Below are 22,541 nucleotides of genomic sequence, written 5' to 3'. Positions count from 1 at the left end.
GAGGGCACAAAAGGCTGCATTAGCAACTCAGACACTGGTGTTGAACAAGATGTACCACTCCAAGAAAAGGCAGGTAGTGATAATTGGTACTGATTATATTACCTTTGTTTAATTTGTTATTAAGTTCCATATCACCATTCCATTATTTTGCCAAGGGTCAATGTTGGGTTGACAGGCCTATACTTACCTGCATCAACTCCCATTTACCCTTTTTAAATATTGGCACAGCTTTATAGTTTTCTTCCAGGCCTTCAGAACTTCCCCAATGTTCCAAAAGTTGTTGAAAATCAGTATCAATGGTCCATGCTGATCATGAAGTTTGTTGCCTTGACTGAAGACCTTGGCAGCTGTGGAGAGGATTGCTTGAGTGGAAGATTATGACTATTTTTCTCAGAAGTGGACCTACACCAAAAGTTGCACACTGAAGGTGAGACGTTAAATCAATATGGTTAAGTGGGTAGATATTTATGTTTGTTTAAACCTAGATTACAGCAGTTTAGTTTTGCACCCGTAAACTGTCGCTTTTTATAAGTCAAGCAAAACGTTAATTTTTGGTTCCTGTCTTCACTTAGTTTTTCACTGCATGTTGTTTAGTTTTAGTATGACAACATGGCTTCCCATTATATGGTGAAACACAAAAGTCTTGTCTTCACTAGGAAAAAGGTGCATCTTTAACATGTTAAACTTGTTAAATCCCACAATATACAAGGCAGTTGTAGTTTTAACATGTTGAGGTTGGTAGGGTAAGCCTAGGTTTTATCTTGTATGTAGTATGTATACTAGGATTTTAACACATTTAAAAATATACCTTTTTCCTCATGTACACGGCCAACGTCCCTACAGCGTGTGGTCTGTTGAATCTAAGCGGCAAGACTACTTTGTTTCTGAGATATACTGGAAGTTTTGTGGCAGCTCCAGGTAAGTTCTAAAATAGAAGTAAAACAAAATGAGTTAAATATGAAAAACAACAATCCATATTCACCTAGACCAGTGGTTCTCAAACATCTTTCCAAATGTTGTTTGTACCGTTGGCTAACTAACTATTGTAAAACGCTTTGCATAGAAGTGCCATATAAACAAACCTTAATAATAATGAATTTTTTTTTGTTCTACAAATAAAAGCACACAACTCATATTTTAATATCAGTAGTCTTACTTTTCTAACGTGATGGATGTGCCCTCTCTCCCCCACCACAGCGGCCCCTGAGCTGAGGCTTGGAAGGAGAGTGTGTGTGGGGGGGAAGGGGGGTCTCCCTCTCTCCCCCACCACAGCAGCCACAGAGTTGGGCTGGGAAGGAGGGCTGTTTCTCCCTGGCAGCTGCAGCCTTGGAGCTGGGGAAAGTCATCTCTTTCTCTGGCTGCTGCAGCCCTGCACCCTCCCACCCCCTCCTTCTCATCCCACTGCCCCCCTCCCACCTACCCCCATTCCCCCCCAAGGCCACCACCTCACCTTACATGTGCATCTTCTCCAGGGTCCAGGCACCTAATTAGTGGAGCCACGCAGGTAGGTGGCCCTTCATTCTCTTGTGTGCAGCTGCCAAGGCACGCATCTTAGAGGGAACTATCCGCGGACCACCTGAATGGAGTGGTCTGTAGACCACAGTTTGAGAACATCTGACCTAGACCTATACATTTTCAATGTGCCACAGAGTAATACATAACTGTGCTACAGAGATTGAAGGCAAATGGGCCATTTAAAAATATACATTTACAATTTTTCCCAAATACAACAAAATACCAGATTCATAATACTACACAAAAGTAAATGAAGATGGTTAGGATAAAGGAAGGGGAAGTAACATAACTATATTCAGGGTCTGTGTTAATCCTAGATCTCTAAAAATTCAGCCCAAATTGCTTTGAATTTTTTGGGCATTCCCTTTCCGCAGCATACCAATTATCCTATCTCCTAGAACTGGAAGGGACCTTGAAAGGTCATCGAGTCCAGCCCCCTGCCTTCACTAGCAGGACCAAGTACTGATTTTGCCCCAGATCCCTAAGTGGCCCCCTCAAGGACTGAACTCACATCCCTGGGTTTAGCAGGCCAATGCTCAAACCACTGAGCTATCCCTCCCCCCCACAATTTGTTAGGTTAGCCATATAACAGCCACAGATCAATATTTGGTGGGAACTGACTTTTTCATTTCTGCAGGATTCACTTTTATTGACCAAAGTTGCATATTGGAACCACGCTGCCTTGTTACCAGGTAACATCCTGGTATCCGGAATATATTCAAGAATGAAACTTAAGGAGGGATCCAATTTAGCATTCAATAGCATATTAAAAACTAAATTTACACACATTTGCTAATTGTGCTTCTGTTTAGATTACAGAAGTCTCCCTTTTGTATGTCCACGAACTGATGCATCTTTCTAAAAACTTAAACAAACCTGTCTTCAGCCAAGCGAGGTTAAAGCTTGGTGGATATGGCTGATGCTCCAGCCTATCCTCATTTAAGCTTAAGTGTTGCAATATAGTTAATTTAGTATATAAAATCGTGCAATGCTTCAACTTTGCAGTCTAACTTTTTCAATTGAGTATTATTTTAGAAACAGATCAGTTTTTTTTAAAACCATCTCTACCTTTTACTGGAGGTTTCTGAAGTGTTGAAGGTCTTCCTGTAATTTCAAGATAGAGAACTGCATTACAGGAAGTAAAAAATAGCTACTCACCTTCTTCGTAACTGTTGTTCTTCAAGATGTGCTATTCATGTCTACTCCAATCAAGTGACCCGCACACTTCTTGTTTGAAGCGCCTTGACGAGAGTCACCAAAAGGACAAGTGCCGCATTTGTAAGGGGTTTCGGCTGAGGACCCTTAAGGATTGTGAGCAGAGACTCGGAATTTTCCTCATGGAAGCAGCCCTCCATCCATAGTTCGATCCCGGGTCGGCAGAGCCCATGCCGAATGCCTCCTTCTGCGTGTGCAGCACACCGGTGCAAATGCCGCGCGAGCTGGCACCAAGAAAGTAGGCTAAGGACTCCTGGCACTGACACGGCACCGAACATAAAACTTCTGGCAGGCACCAATCTTTGTCCCCAGTGCCCCAGGAAAAAAAGAGGCAGGAGAGGAGGTGCTCTTCCCTCTCCTAAGCCTAAGGAGCCAGAAGCAGGTAGGGCTCAGCCCATACAGTCTACTTCGGGCCTAGTGCCTCCCAGGGGCTTGTTGACTACTGCCCTGCAAGAAGTCCAGTTGAGTCCGGACCACTACCGTTCTCCGGACCATTGTGACCAGGACATTCAACTCCCCTCAACTCCAGAGACTTTTGAGGTGGTGCAGGACCTTATTCACCTGATGGCACCACCTTCTCCAAGGAGGGACGAGGCACCAGTGATAACCCGACCACCTATCCAATCTAGGGGCAAGCTGGCGATGAGGTCACACCACTCCCCATCTCCACTGTGCCATTCCCCGGTGCTGGCCACCAACGTGGAGAGACCGCACTAATACCCAGAGGCCTGGCACCACCCAGTACTGCTCTGAGTCGGAGGTGGAGTCCTATCGTTCAGATAGGTCCAGCAGCAGGAGGTCTAGATCTTGGCAACATCGCCAGCCTCTTCTGGCGCTGTGGTCACCTCAATGGCAACCACCAGCTCTGTGGCCCTTTTGGACTCTCTGGGCATATCATCAAGCCTAGGGTCAGAGCCAGGCATCGAGATCCAGGTCGGCATCAGTCATGTCAGCATCCTTCGCCCCCTTGCAGCAGCTGGCACCAGAGACGCCACTGATACCTCCGCCTGCTGCTCAGGCCTCAGCGCCAGCTATCACCTCGGCACCGGCGATACAGCAGCCCAACAAACAACATGACTCTCTTGGCGCCGAGGGTAGTGACCAAGGTAATTTTTACACACACACACACACACACACACACACACACACACGATGTAATTAGTTACAGACATACTGTCCCCCCCCTTTAAATTAAAAGAATAAAAAAAAACAACAAACAAAAAACAAAAAAAAAACCACACAAAGGGTAACAAATTAACCAAACAAGCGTAACCATTATCATCTGTGCATTACCAAAGTATGACAATTCTAGATTGTTACTATAATGGCACTCCTATAAACAAGACTTTTTTTGTTGTTTTTATAAATACTCACTCCCTCTATGTTACAAGCAAAAGACAGAATCTGGTTTTATATAGCATTTTTCAGACTCACATCATTTTGCAAATTACATACAGTACAATCCATTTCAGCACTGTGCCAAATAGCAATGTTAAATCAGGATGACTGACAGGAAAAAAAATTCAGCTCAATACATTTCAATGATCCATTTCCAGAATGGAGAATGGCACACCTGGCATTCGTTGTCTTGCAGGCCTATTCATAGTAAGGTATAGGTCTGAATTGTTTATTGGAATAAAAATCTATCTATGCAAAAAAATATTTCCCTTGGCAATCTGCTTCTTTGTGGATACTGAAGAAATTGTGCTGTACAGTACTTATTTTTAAAAGAATGAAAAGTAAATAGAAGGTAGATCAGATGTTTATAATGCAAGAACAAGAAGACAGTCAATGAAATTGACAGGCAACAAATTTCAACTGAAATACTTTTTCAGACAACAAAATTAGGCCGTGGAACTCAATGTCATAGGATATCCCTGAAATCAAGAACTTGGTGGGATTCAAGAACAAACTGGTCATTTATATAGGTAACAAGAACATCCAGAATTACAAAAAGGAAGAATAAGTAAACAAGAATACCAGAGTTTTAAAAGCAAACCTCTACATAATGGAAGTTAGGATGAAACTTTCATTAATGGGATGGTTATCCCATTCTTGTACCCAATCCTATGAAGCAACTGGTACTACCCACTGTTGGAAACAGGATGCTACATTAGAGGGCCTTCTGTTCTGATAATTTCTGTGTTCCTAAATGGAACTACACACACACACACACACACACACACACACACACACACACTATACTCTTGAAACCTTTTTGTTTTGACCATGATATCAAAGAGATTCTCCTGTGCCACTGTTGCACGGACTGTAGTGGCAAATTAGTAGAAAATACACACTGAACAGTGAAAGCTCCATTTTATATTTCATTTTTACCTGGACAGTTTTCCAAGATCAAGAGAAGATTTTTTTTTTTTTTAAACTTGAAATTTGAAGGACAATCTCTACCAGTACAAGTGTTACTATTTACATAGCATCCAAGTGTGCTAGATATTTTACAAATTGAGTAAAAGCAACAGGCATCTTCTATTGCCAGCTGTGTTTGAACTGTATAGGACTGATTCTTGGTGAAAGGCTTGAACCTGCAATCACATGTAAGGACATTTAAAAAAAAATATATAAAATCTGACTGTGTCCCTTTAACGAGGCAAAGTTGTGAAAATAATGACAAAACAAAAGCTTAAGTTAGAGTGGTTTTAGCAGAGACTCGAATCTCAAAACGGAATTCTAATCTTCTATGCACTAGCGTGGTAACTGTGCATATTGCATTTACCTTAATTATGGGAATATTATCCTGACAACATCCCAAAACCAAAAACTCATCTTAACATGGCAAGTCTCTCTCACTTTTTACCAAGACTGAAAAATATGTAAGGTAGTTAAGTCATATAAAAAAAAAAGTATTAGTTTGACAGCAGAAATATTTGGAGACATTTGTTTTTTAACCACTCTACCTGATGCATTAGCCAGGTACAACCAGGGAGTCACTCTGAACTGAGAGCTGAAGCTAAAGGGGATTTTTCCAGGTCCAAGAGTCAAATGCATTAGGCATTATTTTCAAAAAGATTCAGGCGTACACGCAGTAAGTTGCACTAATTTCTTTCCAGGGTGGAAATTACTATTAAAAAATTAGTGGTAAAGAGAAAGGTAGAATTAAAGGAAATGAGCAAAACATGGATTCCCATCCTCAGGAACTAGCAGAAACAAAGGACTGACAGCAATTTTTTTTTAAAGCAACAGACAAAGCAAAATTAAAGAGAATCATTGTCCTGCTATCCACAGATGGTGGCCTGCTCAGTTCTTAGTTTTACAAATTGAAACGTATGCAATAAAAATGAAAGCCTCTTCTTGTGCGGGCAATATCTAGTAACCACTACCATAAGTTTGTACTATCATGAGTGACTTTTTAGCCACCAATTGAAAGATTAAAAGTTCAGTATATATGCTCTTTCTTGAACTTGAATAACCAACATTTTTTCATTATACAATCTTCTAGAATTTAATCTCAGAAAACTGATCAGTTTGCTCTGCAAAACATTTAGGAATTTACATAATAATAAGCATGACTCAATCCTGAATAAACCAGAAATGTAGGTTATAAAAGTTGCTATCGCTTCTCTAGGGGAAGCGCCATACAATTGTAAAGTGAAAACTCGAGACAGCATTTTATATATGCTGCAATATTTAAGACTCAAATTTTATTTTGCAATGGTATAACAAGCACAACTATTTTACTATGTAAAGATTATTTAAATGTTAAATAATATTTTCCCCAGACAAAACAGATGAAAAAATAAAATTAAACTTTTAGGTTCTTGCAACATCAAAATCTTTAGCTTCTGGATTACAGTTACATTATATTCTATTTCTCTTTTGTTAATGGCTTTCTACATTACATATATAGACAGTATTTCTCCATTTTGTGATGGAATTTAGGTAATGAATCAGGTTAAACACCACAATAGTTTTACAGTTGGAGGTTAAATAGCTGAGTCATTTTTAGAATTAAAATTGGTTTCTCCCCTCCCCCATTGTCTCCCCTCCTCACATCAACTTACTTAAAAGTTGGTACAGCTCTGTGGAGAAACAGATATACTTTTTACCCAAATTACAGTAACATTCTCAGTAGCTTGCTGAAAGCTATCTTGCAGATACAAAGCAAACACCAAGAAATGAAATTTCATACCAATGGCTTTCTGTCTAGCCAATGGTGCATATAGCCAATTACATAGGAAACTTCCTTTGAAAAAAATCCAATATAAATATTAAGGACAGAAGTTGGTTTTTGTCATGTTTAAAACTAGAAATAGGAGATACCTATTTAAATCACATGGCATTTTTAACCCCAGCCTCAACCTTCAAACTGCTGTAGCTGGCCATATGATATTTTATCAGGATTTTTACATACCAGTGCATTAAGTAACAGATCATTAGTAACTGAACCCCAAGCTGTAGAGCCATGCTCTTCCCCAGCTTCTCTTTCTGGGATGTCTTTTCAATACTATTTCAGCACTTCTCCACTAGAAGTCAGGCATTAGTAATGTAAACTGCACACATCTAATCTAGTCAACAAAAAGTTGCACTATTTTAAAAATCTATTAAGAGATGCGCCATTTTGTAGCTCATGTTCTGGAGTGATTTTATTCACTGTTTCAGTCACAACAAAGAACAAATATTACCTTATTAAAAGTAATGTGACTTTCTGCTTTCAAAATATAAAAATAATGATTTTAAAATATAAACTGGCTCCTAAACTAAGACTGTTTTGTCAGGAAAAAAACCCAACCACACACTTTGCACATCTATAGCGCCTTACATTAGAAGATCTTCAAAGTGCTTTGCAAAGGTGGTTAAGCATTATCCCCATTTTTAGATGAGGAAACTAAGGCACTGAGAGGTTAAGTGTCTTGCCCAAGGTCACACAAGTCAGTAGCAGCGCCAAGATTAGCACTCAAGCTTTCCAGTAGTCCATCTAGCCACTACATCTCATTGCCTCTATATTAAGTGCACTGATTTAAACATTTGTTTGGTGAGCAGGAATTGTACAACACAGTAAACAGAAACAGTGAACCAGAGCCAGTCTATGAGTGCACCAATTTCAATCAAAAGCAGGAGCAAATTTGGTATTCAATGAATTAAAATGCACTTAGGGGAATGGTCACACTGAAAATTATATATTTACCTAGAGAGAGAAAGCTCATTAAGTATAAGACATGTGGTGTCAATGTTGTGAAAAAAATATTGGTTACCTTGACATTTATAGTTCAGATAACAGTCATTTTGACCCCTGCAGAGAAGCCATGCTTGTTGATCAACAGACATCTAGAGCAATAAAACCCTAAAAATAAATGGATTAAAATAAAGGAAACAAAGCCATCCATCAAGATCACCAATAAATACAACTTCAAATAGATAATCTGCTGCAGCAAGTGAAATGTGATATGCATAGGTCATTGCCTGAACGAACAGCACACTTCAGCCCAGTTCCCAGAAGGCAAACAAGGATTTAAAAGGAAGCAACGCTAACTTGTATTTCAAAAAGCCTGACCTTGAATCTGATGCTCATGAGATGGGTGGTTTATGGACAAAGATTGCGGATGTGATTCAGAAATGTGTACATTTTGGTTCTGTTCTTCACTAATTTGATGGGACTGGACTGCATCTTGGTTAGTATGAGACTGACGACTAGGTTCTTGGGTCAGCTGCATGTGCTGAGCTCCTGCTGCTAGATGAAGTTCTTCAGTTTGCCCCTGATGGGCATGAAGATGTGCTAGTGCTTCCTTTGAAAGAGTGATGACATGCATTTGTTCAGATTGTGTAGTCTCTATTTGGTTCTCCATCATACTGATACTTTGGATTTGTTCTACTTGTTCCTGCTGGGCTGCAAGAAGCAAGTTCTGCAGCTGTTGTGGTGGCTGAGTGAGTAGCGTAAGATTAGCAGCAGCCTGGCCTGTTGTCATATTTTGGGAGTTCTCAGCAGTAACAATACTAATACCTTGATTATGACCAGGTATAAAATTTATATTATGTACTGAATCTGTGACAAGCAACTGAATCTCTTGTCCTCCAGATGTGGACAGTTGATATTGCTGCAGCTGAAGAATGTTTCTGACCTCCTCTGAGCTATTGCTGCTGCTAGGAGCACTGCTTGATTCTTGCAATTGTTTTTCTTTGCTGTGAATTTTCAAATGAGACTTCAAATTGTCCAAGCGTGCAAACTGCAAATTACACTCTGGGCAGGAGAAAGGCTTTTTGCCTGTGTGTAAGATACAGTGTCTCCTCTTTGCACTGGAATCCGAGAAACATTTTCCACATATACCACAAGAATATGGCTTTTCTCCTCTGTAAGAGAATATTTTAACTTGATCAGAAATATTAATGCTGAGATTACTGCTTTCTGCAAGGTATTACCTGGCACATGACTCATAATAAATACAATACCACCACCACTAATAATAAATAATAATAATCTCTGCTATACTATTGTAGTGCTTACAGGCAGTCATGTAAGAAAAATATTCAGTGCTACATTTTCTAGGTTTTACTTTTAAGAATTGCACAATACTGTGATAAAGTTTCCCCTAATTTGTTCACATTCAAGAGTTAACAGGACCACCTTCATACAGAAATATTGAGGTTTTCAGTTTTATGAAGCCCTGGTTTGACAAAATGGGAAGGGGGTGGGGACATAAAAACTGAAGTGATAAGAGAATTCATCTATTTTATATCTTTACTAGCATCTATCATTAAAGATTAATTTTAATTTGCATTTATTTTGTCCCTTCAACGTATAAACAGGGTTTGACAGTTCCTTTTTTTTATATATATAAAAACAGAGGAAAGCTGATCATAAGATATTTCTGCAAAAATCAGTCTAAAGTTTAAGACAGTTTATCACCCCAAGTCTACCTACAGTAAACTTTCCCCCAGCTCTCTGCCTAATTTTCTCCACAATTTATTGCATTTTTCGCTTTAAAGTGTTAAGCAGAATTCTATGTAAACAATGCACATTTTAACACACATTTGAAAATACTAAAGAACATGAAATATTTACACTTCCATATTGGAAATAAATTGGTCAGATTGCACACAGTGTGCGCGCGCGTGTGTGTATATAAATACATACATACATACACACACACAGTAAATCCTAAAAATTTCTCGAGGTTTTTATGCCAAAACAAGCACTAATATCTGTACACCATAAGATTACAACAAGGCATTATAATCTATATCAAACGCTTAAGGCCAAATGTAATAGTTTACATTTTACAGAAACTAGTATTATGTTCAACTGCTATTTAGTTGCTTATGTGAAATAAACGGGTGATCTCATTTCAGTCCCTGCAGTGTCCACGCTACACACACACACACCCCTTCCGAAGTGGCACTGAGACCCTTATTGGCTATTTCTGATATCAAGGATTTGTTTATAGACTTTTCTATGGAGCTCTTTGTAGCAGTATTTGAACACTTTGCAAACATGAATATAACCTCAAAACACCCTTATGAGGTAATTAAACAGTAGCTTTCTCCCCTTAAAAAAAATATTTGTATTGCAGTAACACTAGAATTAAACTGGTATATTTCATGAGCACTAAAACCCTCTTCCACAAGCAAAATGTTTCTGAACCTTCATAACATTTACACCCATGCAGTAATCAAATACAAAATTAGAAATTGTGCATCCATCATTTGAACAGTGATGCAAGTTTACTATTGAAATTAATCCAGTACATTGTGATTTTAAAGGGAAAGAAATATAAAATAAAGCAGATTGATGTCATGATACATGGCATACATTTCAGGTGTAAGGTCTGATACCTGACTTTTAAAACACAGGTGTACCCATTTTGTTTAATTTTTTTCTCCTCTTTAGCTGAGAGAGAGAGATCTACAAATACAACAGGAGAAACTGACTATGCAAAATGTTGCCAAACGTACCAAATAAAACTGAAAAGAATCCCCCCCCCCCACCCAACCTAATCTCTCAGCTATAGAAATCGTAGGCATTACTTGTAATACTGTACTAGGAAAGAAATTGCATCCATTCTAAAAAATGCAACCTAAATTACTGGCTCTAACTTACTTGGGTTTTCTGTAGAACCTAAAAGCTTCCCAGATAAATTAAAACTACATGACAAGGTCACTAGTGTACTTTAGAGACTTTCCTACTCTCCTCTGGTTAAATCATCATCACCACCACCACCACATCAATTATAGTGGAAATACTCTGTCAGAGAGGAGAGCCTTACAGCATGCCTAGATTAGTTATCAGAATGCTACCTACTAACACTTCAAAATGTAAAAACCACCATGAAAATATGATATGGGACTCATTCATTGATTAATTTCCTCATTAAAATCTGCAAAATTTTACACTGATTCAAATATGCTGCACAAAAGTGGGTTAATAAATTTTAATAAAAAACAAATATATGCTATTCACAGCATTTAGTAATCAATCAGTACCCACACATCAAGTAAGTGCAGCTAAGGAGCAATGGTTACTAGTGTCATATAAGCCATATGACAGCTACTTGATTAGAAGTTGCATATGAGAGATTCACCCAATTTAATAAAAATCATGCACTTCTTGGGTAGCGTAAAGATGCTCATCCTGTAATAAGGTAACAACCTGTTAAATAGAGAGAGATCCAATCATTATATTACTGTATATTTCACTAAACAAAAGTTCACTGTTGTAATGATTGTTTTATCTTTGACATTTATATGACAAGAATTTTAAACCTGTTAAACTTCCTAAATAAATCACTTTAAAAAATAAACAGCAAAACTATACGGTACCTGTGGATTCTGATGTGAGTCTGAAGAGAACTTTTTGCTGTGAATGACTTGCCACAGATTTCACAAGTAAATGGCTTCTCACCTACAAAAAAAGATAGTTTGTTGTACACTCATAAGTTATAATTACTGTAATAATCAATACCACCACCAGGCTCTCATATAGCTCTTTTCATCAGTACATCTAAAAGCACTTTAAGTATTATTAGCTACATATTACAGATGGGGAAACAGAGAAAGCAGTGAACTGACTTGCTCAAGGTCACCCAGGTGAACCAGTGGCTGAGCCTGGAATAGAACCCATGTCTTCAGAGCTCCCGTGCTCTATCCAATAGGTCAGACTGCCTGCTCATAATTACAGCAAGTTCTACGAAATCACCATTATGCACACTAACCAGTGTAAAAGCAAGTTATTCATGCTTGCTAACTCAGGAATAAACAAATTGAAATTCTTATGCTTCTAGTTTGAGAAAGCATGGCTTTCAAAGAGGCTGCATTCCAGCTAGACCGGGGTGGGCCCGCGGGACCGTCCTGCCCAGCCCCCGAGCTCCTGGCCCAGGAGGCTAGCCCCCGGCATCTCTGCTGCTGTCCCCCGCAGCCTCAGCTTGCTCACTCTGCTGCCAGCGCAAGGCTCTCGGTGGTGGGGCTTTGAGCTCCTGGGGCAGCACAGCTGCAGAGCCCAGCCTGACCCGGTGCTCTGTGCTGCGCAGTGGCGGCAGCTGTAGCGCTGCCAGCCACCAGTGCTCCTGGCAGCGCGGTAAGGGGACAGGGAGTGGGGGGGTTAGATAGAGGGCAGGGGAGTTCAGAGTGGTGGGCAGGGGTGTGGATGTGGATGGTGATCGGGGGGAAACAGGGTTGAATGGTGGCAGGGGTCCCAGGGGGCAGTCAGGAAGGAGGAGGAGTTGGACAGGGAGGCAATCAGAGGCAGGGGTTCCAGGGGCAGTCAGGGGACAGGGAGAAGGGGTGGTTGGATGGGGCAGGGGTCCCGGGGGGTGGGGGGGGAGAGGAGGGCTGTCAGGATTGAGAGGAGGGGTTGGATGGGGAGGCAGGGGTCCGGGGCAGTCAGGGGACAGGGAGTGGGTGTGTGTGGAAGAGGCTGGGGTCCCAGAGGGGCCGTCAGGGAACAGGGGGGGTTGGATGGGGCAGGAGTCCAGGGGGGAGGCACAGATTGGGGGGCGGGACAGGCCACGACCCCTCCCCTAACCAGCCCTTGATACAATTTACGAAACCTGATGCGGCCCTCAGGCCAAAAAGCTTGCCTGCCCCTAAGCTAGACCATAACACACCTTGACCACTGTGAAGCAGTGCCAACTCCAGGGAATACAAAGGAACTTCAGTTAACAGGAGTTTGGGTAAACTGGGATTTTACTGTGTACTGAATTACTCTTCCTACATGGAGCTAGCCAGAGGGATTAAATGCAATGATAAAAAGCTGCATAGCAGCAAGACAGTGTCACAAACTGGCAAAGCAAAGAAAGTGAATGGAAAGTAACATAACATTTCTCTGTAGTGCCTAGATCAAGGGAAGGTAAACTACTCCCCGTGGGCTAGATCCATCCCATTAGGGCTTTCAATCCACCCCGCGGTGCAGTGGGGCTAAGGCAGGCTCCCTGCCTTCCTACCCTAGCCCAGTGCTGCTCCCGGAAGCAGCCGGCACTACGGCTGCCCCCCCTGTGGGAGGCGGGGCAAGGGACTCTGTGCGCTGCCCTCACTTGCAGATTCCACCCCCCGCAGCTCCCATTGGCCGGAACTGCGGCCAATGGAAGCTTCCGGGGTGGTACCCGAAGGCGAGGGCAGCGCGCAGCGGAGCCTTCTGCCCCACCCCACCCCCAGGAGCCACTGCCGGACATGTTGGCCACTTCCAGGAATGGCATGGGGCCAAGGCATGAATTACTTTCTTGGAAGGTTATGCTTAACCATCATGGGAGAGTCAGTCTGCCTCAGCTTACCCTCCGACTCTCCAAGCAACATACATCCTATGTAGTTCAAATTACGTTCCCCTGCTCGAAGTCTAGTTTATTATAACATAATAAAATAAATAACACTTGTACTGGTCAACAGAGTTCACAAATAATCCATCCCTCAAGACCTCTGGGAGCAGCCTTCTCTGTTCTTGGATTGCAGGGAGTAGGTTCCTAACACCACCTGGCTCTCCATCAGCCTGACTCAGTCCTCATCCAGGACTGTACTATTGGAGAGCCTCCCAGCACTTTCTCATCTCTGTGAGAAAAGCAGCCAATCTTCTAGTAGACATTGCTTTCAGGCTGCCTCCACATGACCCTCTCTTTTGCACTGGTTACAAATACCTGTGGCCATTCCTAGGGGGCATACCTCCTCATCAGGAGCCAGAACATCACTGCACACTTAATGGATATCTCCCTACCAACCAGGGATGGGGTATGTGAACCCCATCACAGCCAACAAGTTGGTCTTAGCATTCCTTAAAAGAAAAATGGTGTGTAATATATACCTGTATGTGTTCTTAGGTGTTTCTTTAACTGAGCTGCATCCATGAATTTGCGATGACACTGGTTACATTCCGGCAATGAATGGCCTTGTCGCAATAATAAAAAAAGTGTCAGTGCATAAGTGATCCCCTGTATTTCTTCAGTGATCTTTGTTAAAGCACTTCCCTGTAAAATAACCACTTTAATATAATATATAAAGACAACAACGATTCACCAGTTATTTCTGTTGCTGCACATCACTAGAAATGGCAGCATAATTCTATTCCATTTCCCCAGTTAATTCCATCAGTGAAGAAAGGACGCTGGTTGTTTTAACTCCTGATTCCCATCAGGAATCTACCACTTCCCTTTTCCTTAGTTCCTCTCCACTTTACATGCCTATTATCCAGTCACCATCTTTCTAAAACAAAATTGGTAGGGACTCCTTTTAAAGCTATCAATACCATTCAGCCAAAGGAGTAGCAGAACAACACAAAGCACAATATTGACAACAGACAGTGATGATACTACTTTTACTACTCATCTCTGGTGATCAGATGACAGTCTAACTGATGATGATAAGGGAAGGGGAGGAGGGAGAAAGTCAGGCAGCCCTCCCATCCTCCCCCACCAGCCTTGTTATACCTGTGTGCACTCGGTAATGACTCTTCAGTTGTCTCTTTTGGCTAAAATACTTCCCACACTGATCACATGTAAAAGCCTTCTGTCCTGTAATAAAAATTAATATTCCTAAAAATACAAATAATTAAATTCCAAAAATTAAGCTAAAACATAACTAACATTTCTGTATAACAGACTCTTATGCTGTAAAATAGCTAACACTTGCTTTAAAAATAAAATACTGAGCAAAAATGTTTGTTTTGAAATGTCTAATACTTAATATAGCTAGATTACATTTGTCTTTGATTACTTACCTGTGTGTAGGCTCATGTGTTCCAAAAGAGAATGTTTTGTTGTTAAAGCCTTACTACAGACAGTACAGGTATATGGTCGCTCTCCAGTATGCATCCGCTCATGAACCTGAAGAGAGTGCTTCTGGGAAAAGCCTTTACCACATTCATTGCATTTAAAAGGGCGTTCTCCTAAAAGTAAAGCACCAAGACTGTAAATAGCAAAGAGTTATTACTAATAAATTTATAAATAAATATTCTAAGTTGTAATGCATCTTGTTACCAGTACATTATCACAATTAAAAAATGAATTTTCAGTAGACCAGGAGGATTAATATAAGCAAAAACCTAAGATTCCTTATAGCAATCATTCAAAATCAATTTCTTTGTAAGTATCATTGCATAGGCACTGCCAATATCCAATTTAATATTTTTTCATTGGAAAAAACTTAATTAACTAGATTGTAGTTTGTAAACTACAAAGATTATAATCTCTGAAGGTGAGAATTAAGTAAAATAGTAGAAACAAAATCTTGGTGATCCACCACATATATAGCGTGTGTCTAGCAATACCACATATAAAGCAACATTTGAATAATTACAATGCAAACCAATTGTAGCAAGTTACCATACCCTAACCCCAAAAAGGTAGTCTTTTATGCCTACCTGTATGACTTCTCTGATGAATAGCTAAAAAGTGATTATATTTAAACACTTTGCCACATTCTTTACAACAAGCTTCAGAACCTGTGCGTTTTCTTTTTCTATCAGTTCTCTTTGTCAATACTTTTACATCTTCATCACCAACAAGTTTATAATCTTTTAGCTTGATAGACCTCCGTATCCTACGTTTGCTATAACGACTCTGATTGCTCTGTATTCCTTGAGATTTAGGATCATAATTCTCATCCTTCTCAGCTGACAGATCTACAGCAGCTTCTGAACCACAAGCTGGCTCAGTTTCTTCCACTTCTTTCCTTACTGGAACTTGTTCACTGACAACGGTTTCTTCCGCTGCAACTTTTTTCATAAAATTTTGTTTATTTTGCACTGAATTGTTCTCTCTTAGCTGCACATCTTCAACAGAAGTTGTCCCAAATTTTTCCTCTTGAACATTCTTGACTTTTCTTGGTCTTCCTCGTTTTCGCTTTGGTGGATCGCCATTTTTCTTGTCATTTGCAAAGACAACTACTGAAGCACCACTACTAGATGTGAGAGGTAATACATTATTTGGGCTATGGCTGGTCTGATAATCTGCATGTGCCCACACTAAATCATTCACTTTTAGGAGTTGTGCAGTTGCCAAGATTTGTTCCATATTTTTTTCATTGGATTGGAGATAACCTGTGTAGATAAATTCCAGTAGTGCACCAAAAGTGTCTGCAATCATTCCCTCCAACATATAAATTGACTGGCTTATCTCTCCCTCATCTACAAACATCATTGAAAAGTACTCACTACTGGCAGCAAGTAAAGCTTTGTGGGCTCTGAAGTGCACATCCTCTACTATTAAAGTGATATCACAAAGAAAATTCTTTTTCCTTTGTTCCGCAAAATTAGCTAGAATGGTATCTCTGTGAGCCTTGGAATGGATAACAATAAGCTTCTCTGGAGGGTCAGCAGTTGCTTCTGCCATTTTTATTGCAAACAGGAAAAGAGTTACCTATGAGAGTAAAACAGTATTATTGAAAAAAGAAACCTATTTAGAGGTTTGCATTACAAAAAACAAAATATTACAACTTATTCCATAACTAAGGAATTTCTGCACCAAAACTGAAGCTTCTGACCTAGTTGTAAAAAGTCAATACTCCTGACATATAATTTTTTCCCTTCAAATAAAACCAAGTTTTTAAATACTTAAGAAGAGCTATAAAAATTTTGTGAAATGGAAACTATTTTTGACAATTATTATTTATTTAGTACCAATATGCCTCGTGCTGTTCAGTACCCAAAATGGCTGCCCCATCTGAAACTAATGTCTTTTGGAACTTAAAAAAAAAAAAAAAAAAAAATATGAGACAGTGAGTGGAAAGAAAAAGTTTATTAGCTTTCACTTTCACAAATACCTTAGTTAGGGTTATGATGGGACTTCTGTTAGAACCTAGGATGAAATCCTGGCCCACTGAAATCAATAGCAAAACTCCCACTGACTTCAAGAAGGGCATGCTTTTACCCCTAGTTTCACATGCTCCTAACTTCTGAAAAATTCTCTTTCAAACCTTTCCCTACTTATTCTCAGCCCAGAGGTGGTTGTGAAAGAAACAGCACTAACAAATGGTAAAAATGGTGGAAGCTGCTAGAGCATTGCTTATATGATGGTTCTTACCTATATAAACACCAGTTCTGCTAAGCCAGTGATAGCAACCTTTGTGGTTTTTGTTTTTTTGTAAAATTCTATATTGCAGGCATAGCCTAAAAGAATGAAATTAAATGCAAAAATAATAAAGCTACTTTTAGGCAACAAATAAAACAGCATGTTTAAGCAAAAAGTGGTCAGTGAATGCAACCATTATGTTTTGTACAGTAACAACTTTAATTTGCCCATATATAATATATTAGCTACCTGTGATATTCATAAAAATAGTTAACTTTCGTATAGGAAATGTAAAATAAGGTTACATGTTTAAACAATTGTCAAGGAATTCAAGTTTATGGTTCTCGTAACAACATTAACTTGCAGAAGCGGCACATACTTGTAGGTATTTAGGTACTGTATACATTCATAGCAACGCAATGGTATCATTACTTTTCTGACTGCAAGATCCTAACAATATTTGTTGGGTTTTTTAAAAAACAATCTCAAGGGAGGTTATATAGAACAGGAAGGCACACTAATATGGTCTCAGTTGTAGCCATATCGGGCCCAGAATATTAGAGACACAAGGTGGGTGGGATAACATCTTCTATTGGACCAACTTCTGTTGGTGAGAGAGACAAGCTTTTGAGCTACACAGAGCTCTTCTTCAGGCTTGGGAAAGGTACACAGTGTCACAGCTAAATACAAGATCCAACAGCCAGTTTAGCACAAGCAGTTAGCACATATTCTATCTGTTCAATCTTGTATTTAGCTGTAACACCCTCAAAATCTTTCCCAGACATGAAGAAGAGCTCTATGTAACTCAAAAGAATCTCTCTCTCACCAAGAGTAATTGGTCCAATAAAAGGTATTACCTCACCTACTTTGTCTCTCTAATAGGATCAAATATGAGACAAATTTTGGTCCATGTAGTAGTTGCTGGTGGTCTGCAGAGAGCTGGCTAATTACATGGTGCTAGTTTCTCCTCATTTACAGCTGTTAAGATGTATTAGGACAGCTAAAAATAATAAAAACAATAAAAATATCCAGCATTAGGATATTTTAAATATAAACAATGGTTGTAATTGTAACATAGATTTGCATGACTGCCACCTGGGAGAAGTTCCTTTCCAGACTTGTGAATGGGAGAGGATGGTGATCCACAAGACATTGTCTGTATAAAAATGGGTACAGTGAAAAAAATTTGAGAACACCTGAAGTATAGGAGTCAAAAAAACTACTAGGATCTCTAATTAAATATCAAATAACCAGAAAGGGAGCGAGATGAGCACTGAACAGCACACTGGAGATTAAAGGAACAGAGCTCAATGGCAGGCCCAGAATAGGATAATAGACTTTTGGCATCTGTTTTTGTTTTTTTTAATTGAGGCTGAATTATTCATTTTAACTTGTATATCAAATCTCATCCAAAAGTAAAAAAAAAAAAAACAAAAAACCTTCTCTGAAACAATGAGCAGTTTATCAAGAGGATCTTGGCTATAAGATTGTCATTGCAGGTATTTGAACAGGGCTCTGGGAACCAGGACTCCAGGGTTTTACCCTCGGCTTCTGGTCCTGATTTACCCTAATTCTGAGCAAATCACGTTTTTCCACACCTCAGTTTCCCCATTTATAGATGGGGAGACACATGCCCCATAAGCAGCCTGAAGCTGTAAGTCTCCCCGGGATGTAAAGTGCTATGTTGGACAGTGCAAGCAGGGGCTGTGGTCCCCACATTACAGCATGATGGGGGGCCATGCACACGGGCTGGCTCTAGTGTGTTGGCAACCGCTACGACTAGGGGCTCTCTCAGACTCTGTGGAGAGAAGGGTCCCCTTGGGGGCGGGGGATGGGGGGTCGGGTCAGGGCGTGGGGAGGAGGATCAGGCTCAGGACACTCCTTGGCGGCGCTCCAGCGAGCCGGCTCCCGCCCATCGCCCCCTTCCAAGCTGCATGGCCAGACCATCCGCCCGGCAGCGAGGGGGTTTCTAGCCCAGCGACCCGCCCGGCCCGGAGCAGCCTCAGAGTCGGGGAGACCTGCCTGCCCAGGGGGTGAGACAGGTCCCGCACAGGCTCTTGCGGCCCGTCCGGGAGACCTGCGCTGGCCGCTCCCGCAGCCCGGCGAGGGCCGAGGCCGCCTCGGCTTGGCACAGCGGGGCTCACTCACCAGCGGCAGCCGCAGGCAGCGTTCAGGGAGGGTCCGCGCCTGGTCCGGCCCGGCCCGGCCACACTCTCCTCCCCCTGGGAGGGGCACGAACCTACGTCACGGCGTCGAGTTGCCCGCACGTCCCTCTCGGCCGTTAAAGCAGCAACAGCTAATCGGCGCGGGCTGCGAGAAGGCTCCGGGCGCCGGCAGCACAGGCCCCGCCCCCTCTGCCAACGTGCCTCAGCCGCTCGGCTCCTCCCCTCGCGCGCCGCGGGGGAAGGCGCGGACTTCTCTAGAAAGGGCCCGCCCCTGTTCCGTGGTAGGGCCCGCACCGCCCCGCTTGTGGGGGAGGAGGCCCTGCGCGTCCGGTCAGGGGCTGTGGGACCGAAGGCGCTGCCGCGTCTTGCTGTGCAGTGGGTCAGGCGCCGGCTGGGGGCGTTGCCTGCGTGTGTCCCGGGCCGGCTCACAACTCGGGCAAGGCGCGCCCCCCTTTCCCCCGTAGGCCAGCATCCCACTGACTGACACGTTCCGGTGCGCGCGCGCTCCCTCGGCCTCCAGCCGCCTGGTTTTGGGAACCGCTTTCTTCGAGCTTGGCCTAGCGTCGGTCTTCGCGCACCTGGGCGCGCGGGTCCCGCTGAGGCAGCCCGGCCCGCAGGTCTCTGCCCTGCAGCCTACATCGATCCTCGCCTTGTAATCATCTCACTCGTGTCACCACTTCCCGACCCGCCGCCAGTGCAACACCGCGGACCTCACCTCAGCCGCCTCCCGCCAGAGGAGGGGTCGCTCGTTCTCTGCATCCGCTCACCGCCCTGCTAGTCTAGGCCCACAGTTTAGAAAGCTCTTGCCTTATTTAAAACATCTTTTTAAAAAATCAGCAAATGTGGAAAGAAAATGCTTGAAAGAAACCGGCTAAGACATGAGCTGGGCTTTGAGAACTAACTAGGCTGTTTAAGTATCAGAGGGGTAGCTGTGTTAGTCTGGATCTATAAAAAGCGACAGAGTCCTGGGGTAACTCATAGACTAAGACATATTGGAGCATAAGCTTTCATGGATGGATACTCACTTCCTCAGATGCATGTAGTGGAAATTTCCAGAGGCAGGTATAAATATGCAGGCAAGAATGTCTAGATGTGTGTTAGTCTATAAGGTGCCGCAGGACTCTTTTAGGCTTTTTAAAAGTCCTTTCAAACAGAATGATACGGGCCTGAAAACAGCTAGGTTCTTAGTGTTTTTCTGAGATAAAGATCTTCGAGAACTTTTTTAATATTTTAGTTTTATATTCACACCCTCCTTAAACTGTAAATTGCAAATATGGCTGTACAAACATAAAGAACTAGGTAGAAACAATTCAAGGAATAGGCAATAACTACTGTGGTCAGATGTCATGTCACCTGTAGGTACTTATTTCCAAGAGCATTCTGCTTGGATATGTTTAAAAACACTGGTATCTTGAAACTTCTTGATTTCTTTTATAGACCATTTTTCCTGAAAGGTTTTTTAAACATCCTTTTCCCCCTTGAAATGATTGGTTACATTGTTAATGATCAGAAATAATGGTAGGTATAAAATCTAGAACAAGTTAATCAATGTAGTCATGTGTCTAACTGCCTCGGACTGTACAATGGTGTTAAAGTAAATTTAAGCTTGTTTCATTGCATGTAATAAAAGTGCATTTATTGTACTAATAATGCTGACATACTGAGAGACAGGAAAATATCTGAAATGACTATGTGGAAAAACAAGATTGTAAAATTCAGTGAAGTGTTTCAGAATATTTAATAATTTTATTTCAGTGTTGATCAAAATATTCCCTACTTTACATTTCTAAAACATATTGTATATGAATATTAAACTAAATATTTGTTTCTACAGTAAACTACATCAAATCTATGCCAGCCAATCATAAATACTCTGATACGCAGAATTTAGTTATCTATTCATAAAAGTATAACGTTCTTTGTTAACAGAATTACTTTTATGGATAAGCCTTTATGGCCAGTTGAAGTACAAAATAAGTATATTCACCAAGCTAATCAGAATTCAGTAGTTCAATGAAAATGTCCAATTATTTCATTATTGCACATTCCAAACTAACCAGAGGTTGGATCTACATCTTTAAGACACAAAAACATCTGTAATTTGTGATCAAAGTCAATAGGTCTATTTTGAGGTTCTTTGTATTTACGCGTCATTTTGGTACCCAAATAGGGGATGAGGTCACAGTGATCTATGAACTGCTCCAGTTTCCTCTTGTACTTTTTTCGTACATATTCTGAGCTCCTGGGGTTGTAAGCTGCAAGAAATCAAGTATATTAAAATATGCCATGTTACATTTATATTTTTAAATTTATATTGCAATCATCATGATATATGGAGTCATATTACAAATTAAAGACAGAAAGATCAAACCCACACCTTTCCACCTCAACTACTGATAACACTACCACAGGCTACATCCGAAGGCAACATGCCCAGGTTAAAAAAAAAACGGTTTGGGATGTGATTTTCAGAAGTGCAGAGCATTCATAACTTGAATTTAAATAGCCATGGGTGCTCAGCTTTTTGGTCTTTCATGAAAAAAGCATATAAAAATACATCTTAAATAGCCAAGTGGAAACAAATTTCAGGGCCAAGGGCCTTATACCACAACCCCAACCCCACTTCTTCCACCCCACATTTTGGTATTCAACCATGGTGACAGAAAGCAAGAGTATTCTTGTTGAGTGTAATTGTAATGAGGCATAGGTGAACTGGTGGTTTAAGACAGCCAAATCTCAGGCCAGTCAGTGCTGTATAGATGATAATCGATATCGTGAATGGAGCCTAGAACTGGACTGGACAGCATGGGGAACTATGCTACATGCTATAACAATCTGTCTTACTTAAAAATGTATGCAGCTGCCTGCGGCACTAGCTGAAGCCCTGAGTGATGTTCAAGTGTATTTGTAAGCAGAGCATAATACAGCAGTCAAGCTAGTGGGCATGAATAACTATGGTGAGGTAACCTAACCATTTCCTTTCCATGAGTGACATCTCTCCTAATCTGTGATTTATAGGCAGTGCCTTTTCTGCACAGTTATTGGAAGCAGTTCAGCACTGTTACTAGGGAACTCTGAGTGAGACCATACCTATTATTTCTGCCCACCAGAAGATTGCTTCCAAAGCCATAGGAACACTTAGCTGTGATTTTAAAACAAAACCCTAACAATAGAGTCAAAACTGGTAGACAAACTAGATGTCATTTCA

The 22,541-nt window shown here is 41.2% G+C and overlaps 2 protein-coding genes across 5 annotated transcripts in view; both read right to left on the bottom strand.

Moving 5' to 3' along the window:
• Positions 1-6,360: 6,360 nt before the first annotated feature.
• Positions 6,361-19,527, bottom strand: ZBTB24 (zinc finger and BTB domain containing 24). 4 transcript variants are annotated; one of them, XM_034765897.1, is made up of 8 exons: positions 19,317-19,525; positions 17,181-17,266; positions 15,521-16,517; positions 14,879-15,046; positions 14,589-14,672; positions 13,967-14,050; positions 11,500-11,581; positions 6,361-9,033 (listed from the first exon to the last, which is right to left on the bottom strand). In XM_034765897.1, the coding sequence occupies exons 3-8, from the start codon at positions 16,488-16,490 to the stop codon at positions 8,226-8,228; spliced, it is 2,196 nt and encodes a 731-aa protein (XP_034621788.1). In that variant the 5' UTR covers positions 16,491-16,517; positions 17,181-17,266; positions 19,317-19,525; the 3' UTR covers positions 6,361-8,225. The 4 variants fall into 4 exon arrangements, 3 of the variants coding, with proteins under 3 accessions (XP_034621788.1, XP_034621787.1, XP_034621789.1); XM_034765896.1 differs by lacking the exon at positions 17,181-17,266; XM_034765898.1 differs by lacking the exons at positions 6,361-9,033; positions 17,181-17,266 and adding an exon at positions 10,687-11,329 and having other exon boundaries at positions 19,317-19,527.
• Positions 19,528-21,227: 1,700 nt separating this feature from the next.
• The window catches only part of AK9 (adenylate kinase 9), a 155,146-nt gene continuing 153,832 nt past the window's right edge, over positions 21,228-22,541 (bottom strand). Inside the window, exon 41 of the mRNA XM_034765894.1 lies at positions 21,228-21,588. Coding sequence (XP_034621785.1) covers positions 21,386-21,588 — 203 coding nt within the window. The 3' untranslated portion in view covers positions 21,228-21,385. The remainder of the gene's footprint in view (positions 21,589-22,541) is intronic.

The sequence above is a fragment of the Trachemys scripta genome, chromosome 3 (assembly GCF_013100865.1).
Source record: "Trachemys scripta elegans isolate TJP31775 chromosome 3, CAS_Tse_1.0, whole genome shotgun sequence".
NCBI lineage: Eukaryota > Metazoa > Chordata > Testudines > Emydidae > Trachemys > Trachemys scripta.
This window is presented reverse-complemented; position numbering and strand designations above follow the sequence as displayed.

Coding starts and splice junctions, on each gene's coding strand:
- ZBTB24 (XM_034765897.1), bottom strand. CDS start 16,490: ATGGCAGAAGCAACTGCTGACCCTCCAGAGAAGCTTATTGTTATCCAT. Junction 15,047..15,520: donor TCATCAGAGAAGTCATACAG/GTAGGCATAAAA, acceptor CTTTACTTTTAG/GAGAACGCCCTTTTAAATGC. Junction 11,582..13,966: donor ACACCTAAGAACACATACAG/GTATATATTACA, acceptor CTTTTTTTGTAG/GTGAGAAGCCATTTACTTGT.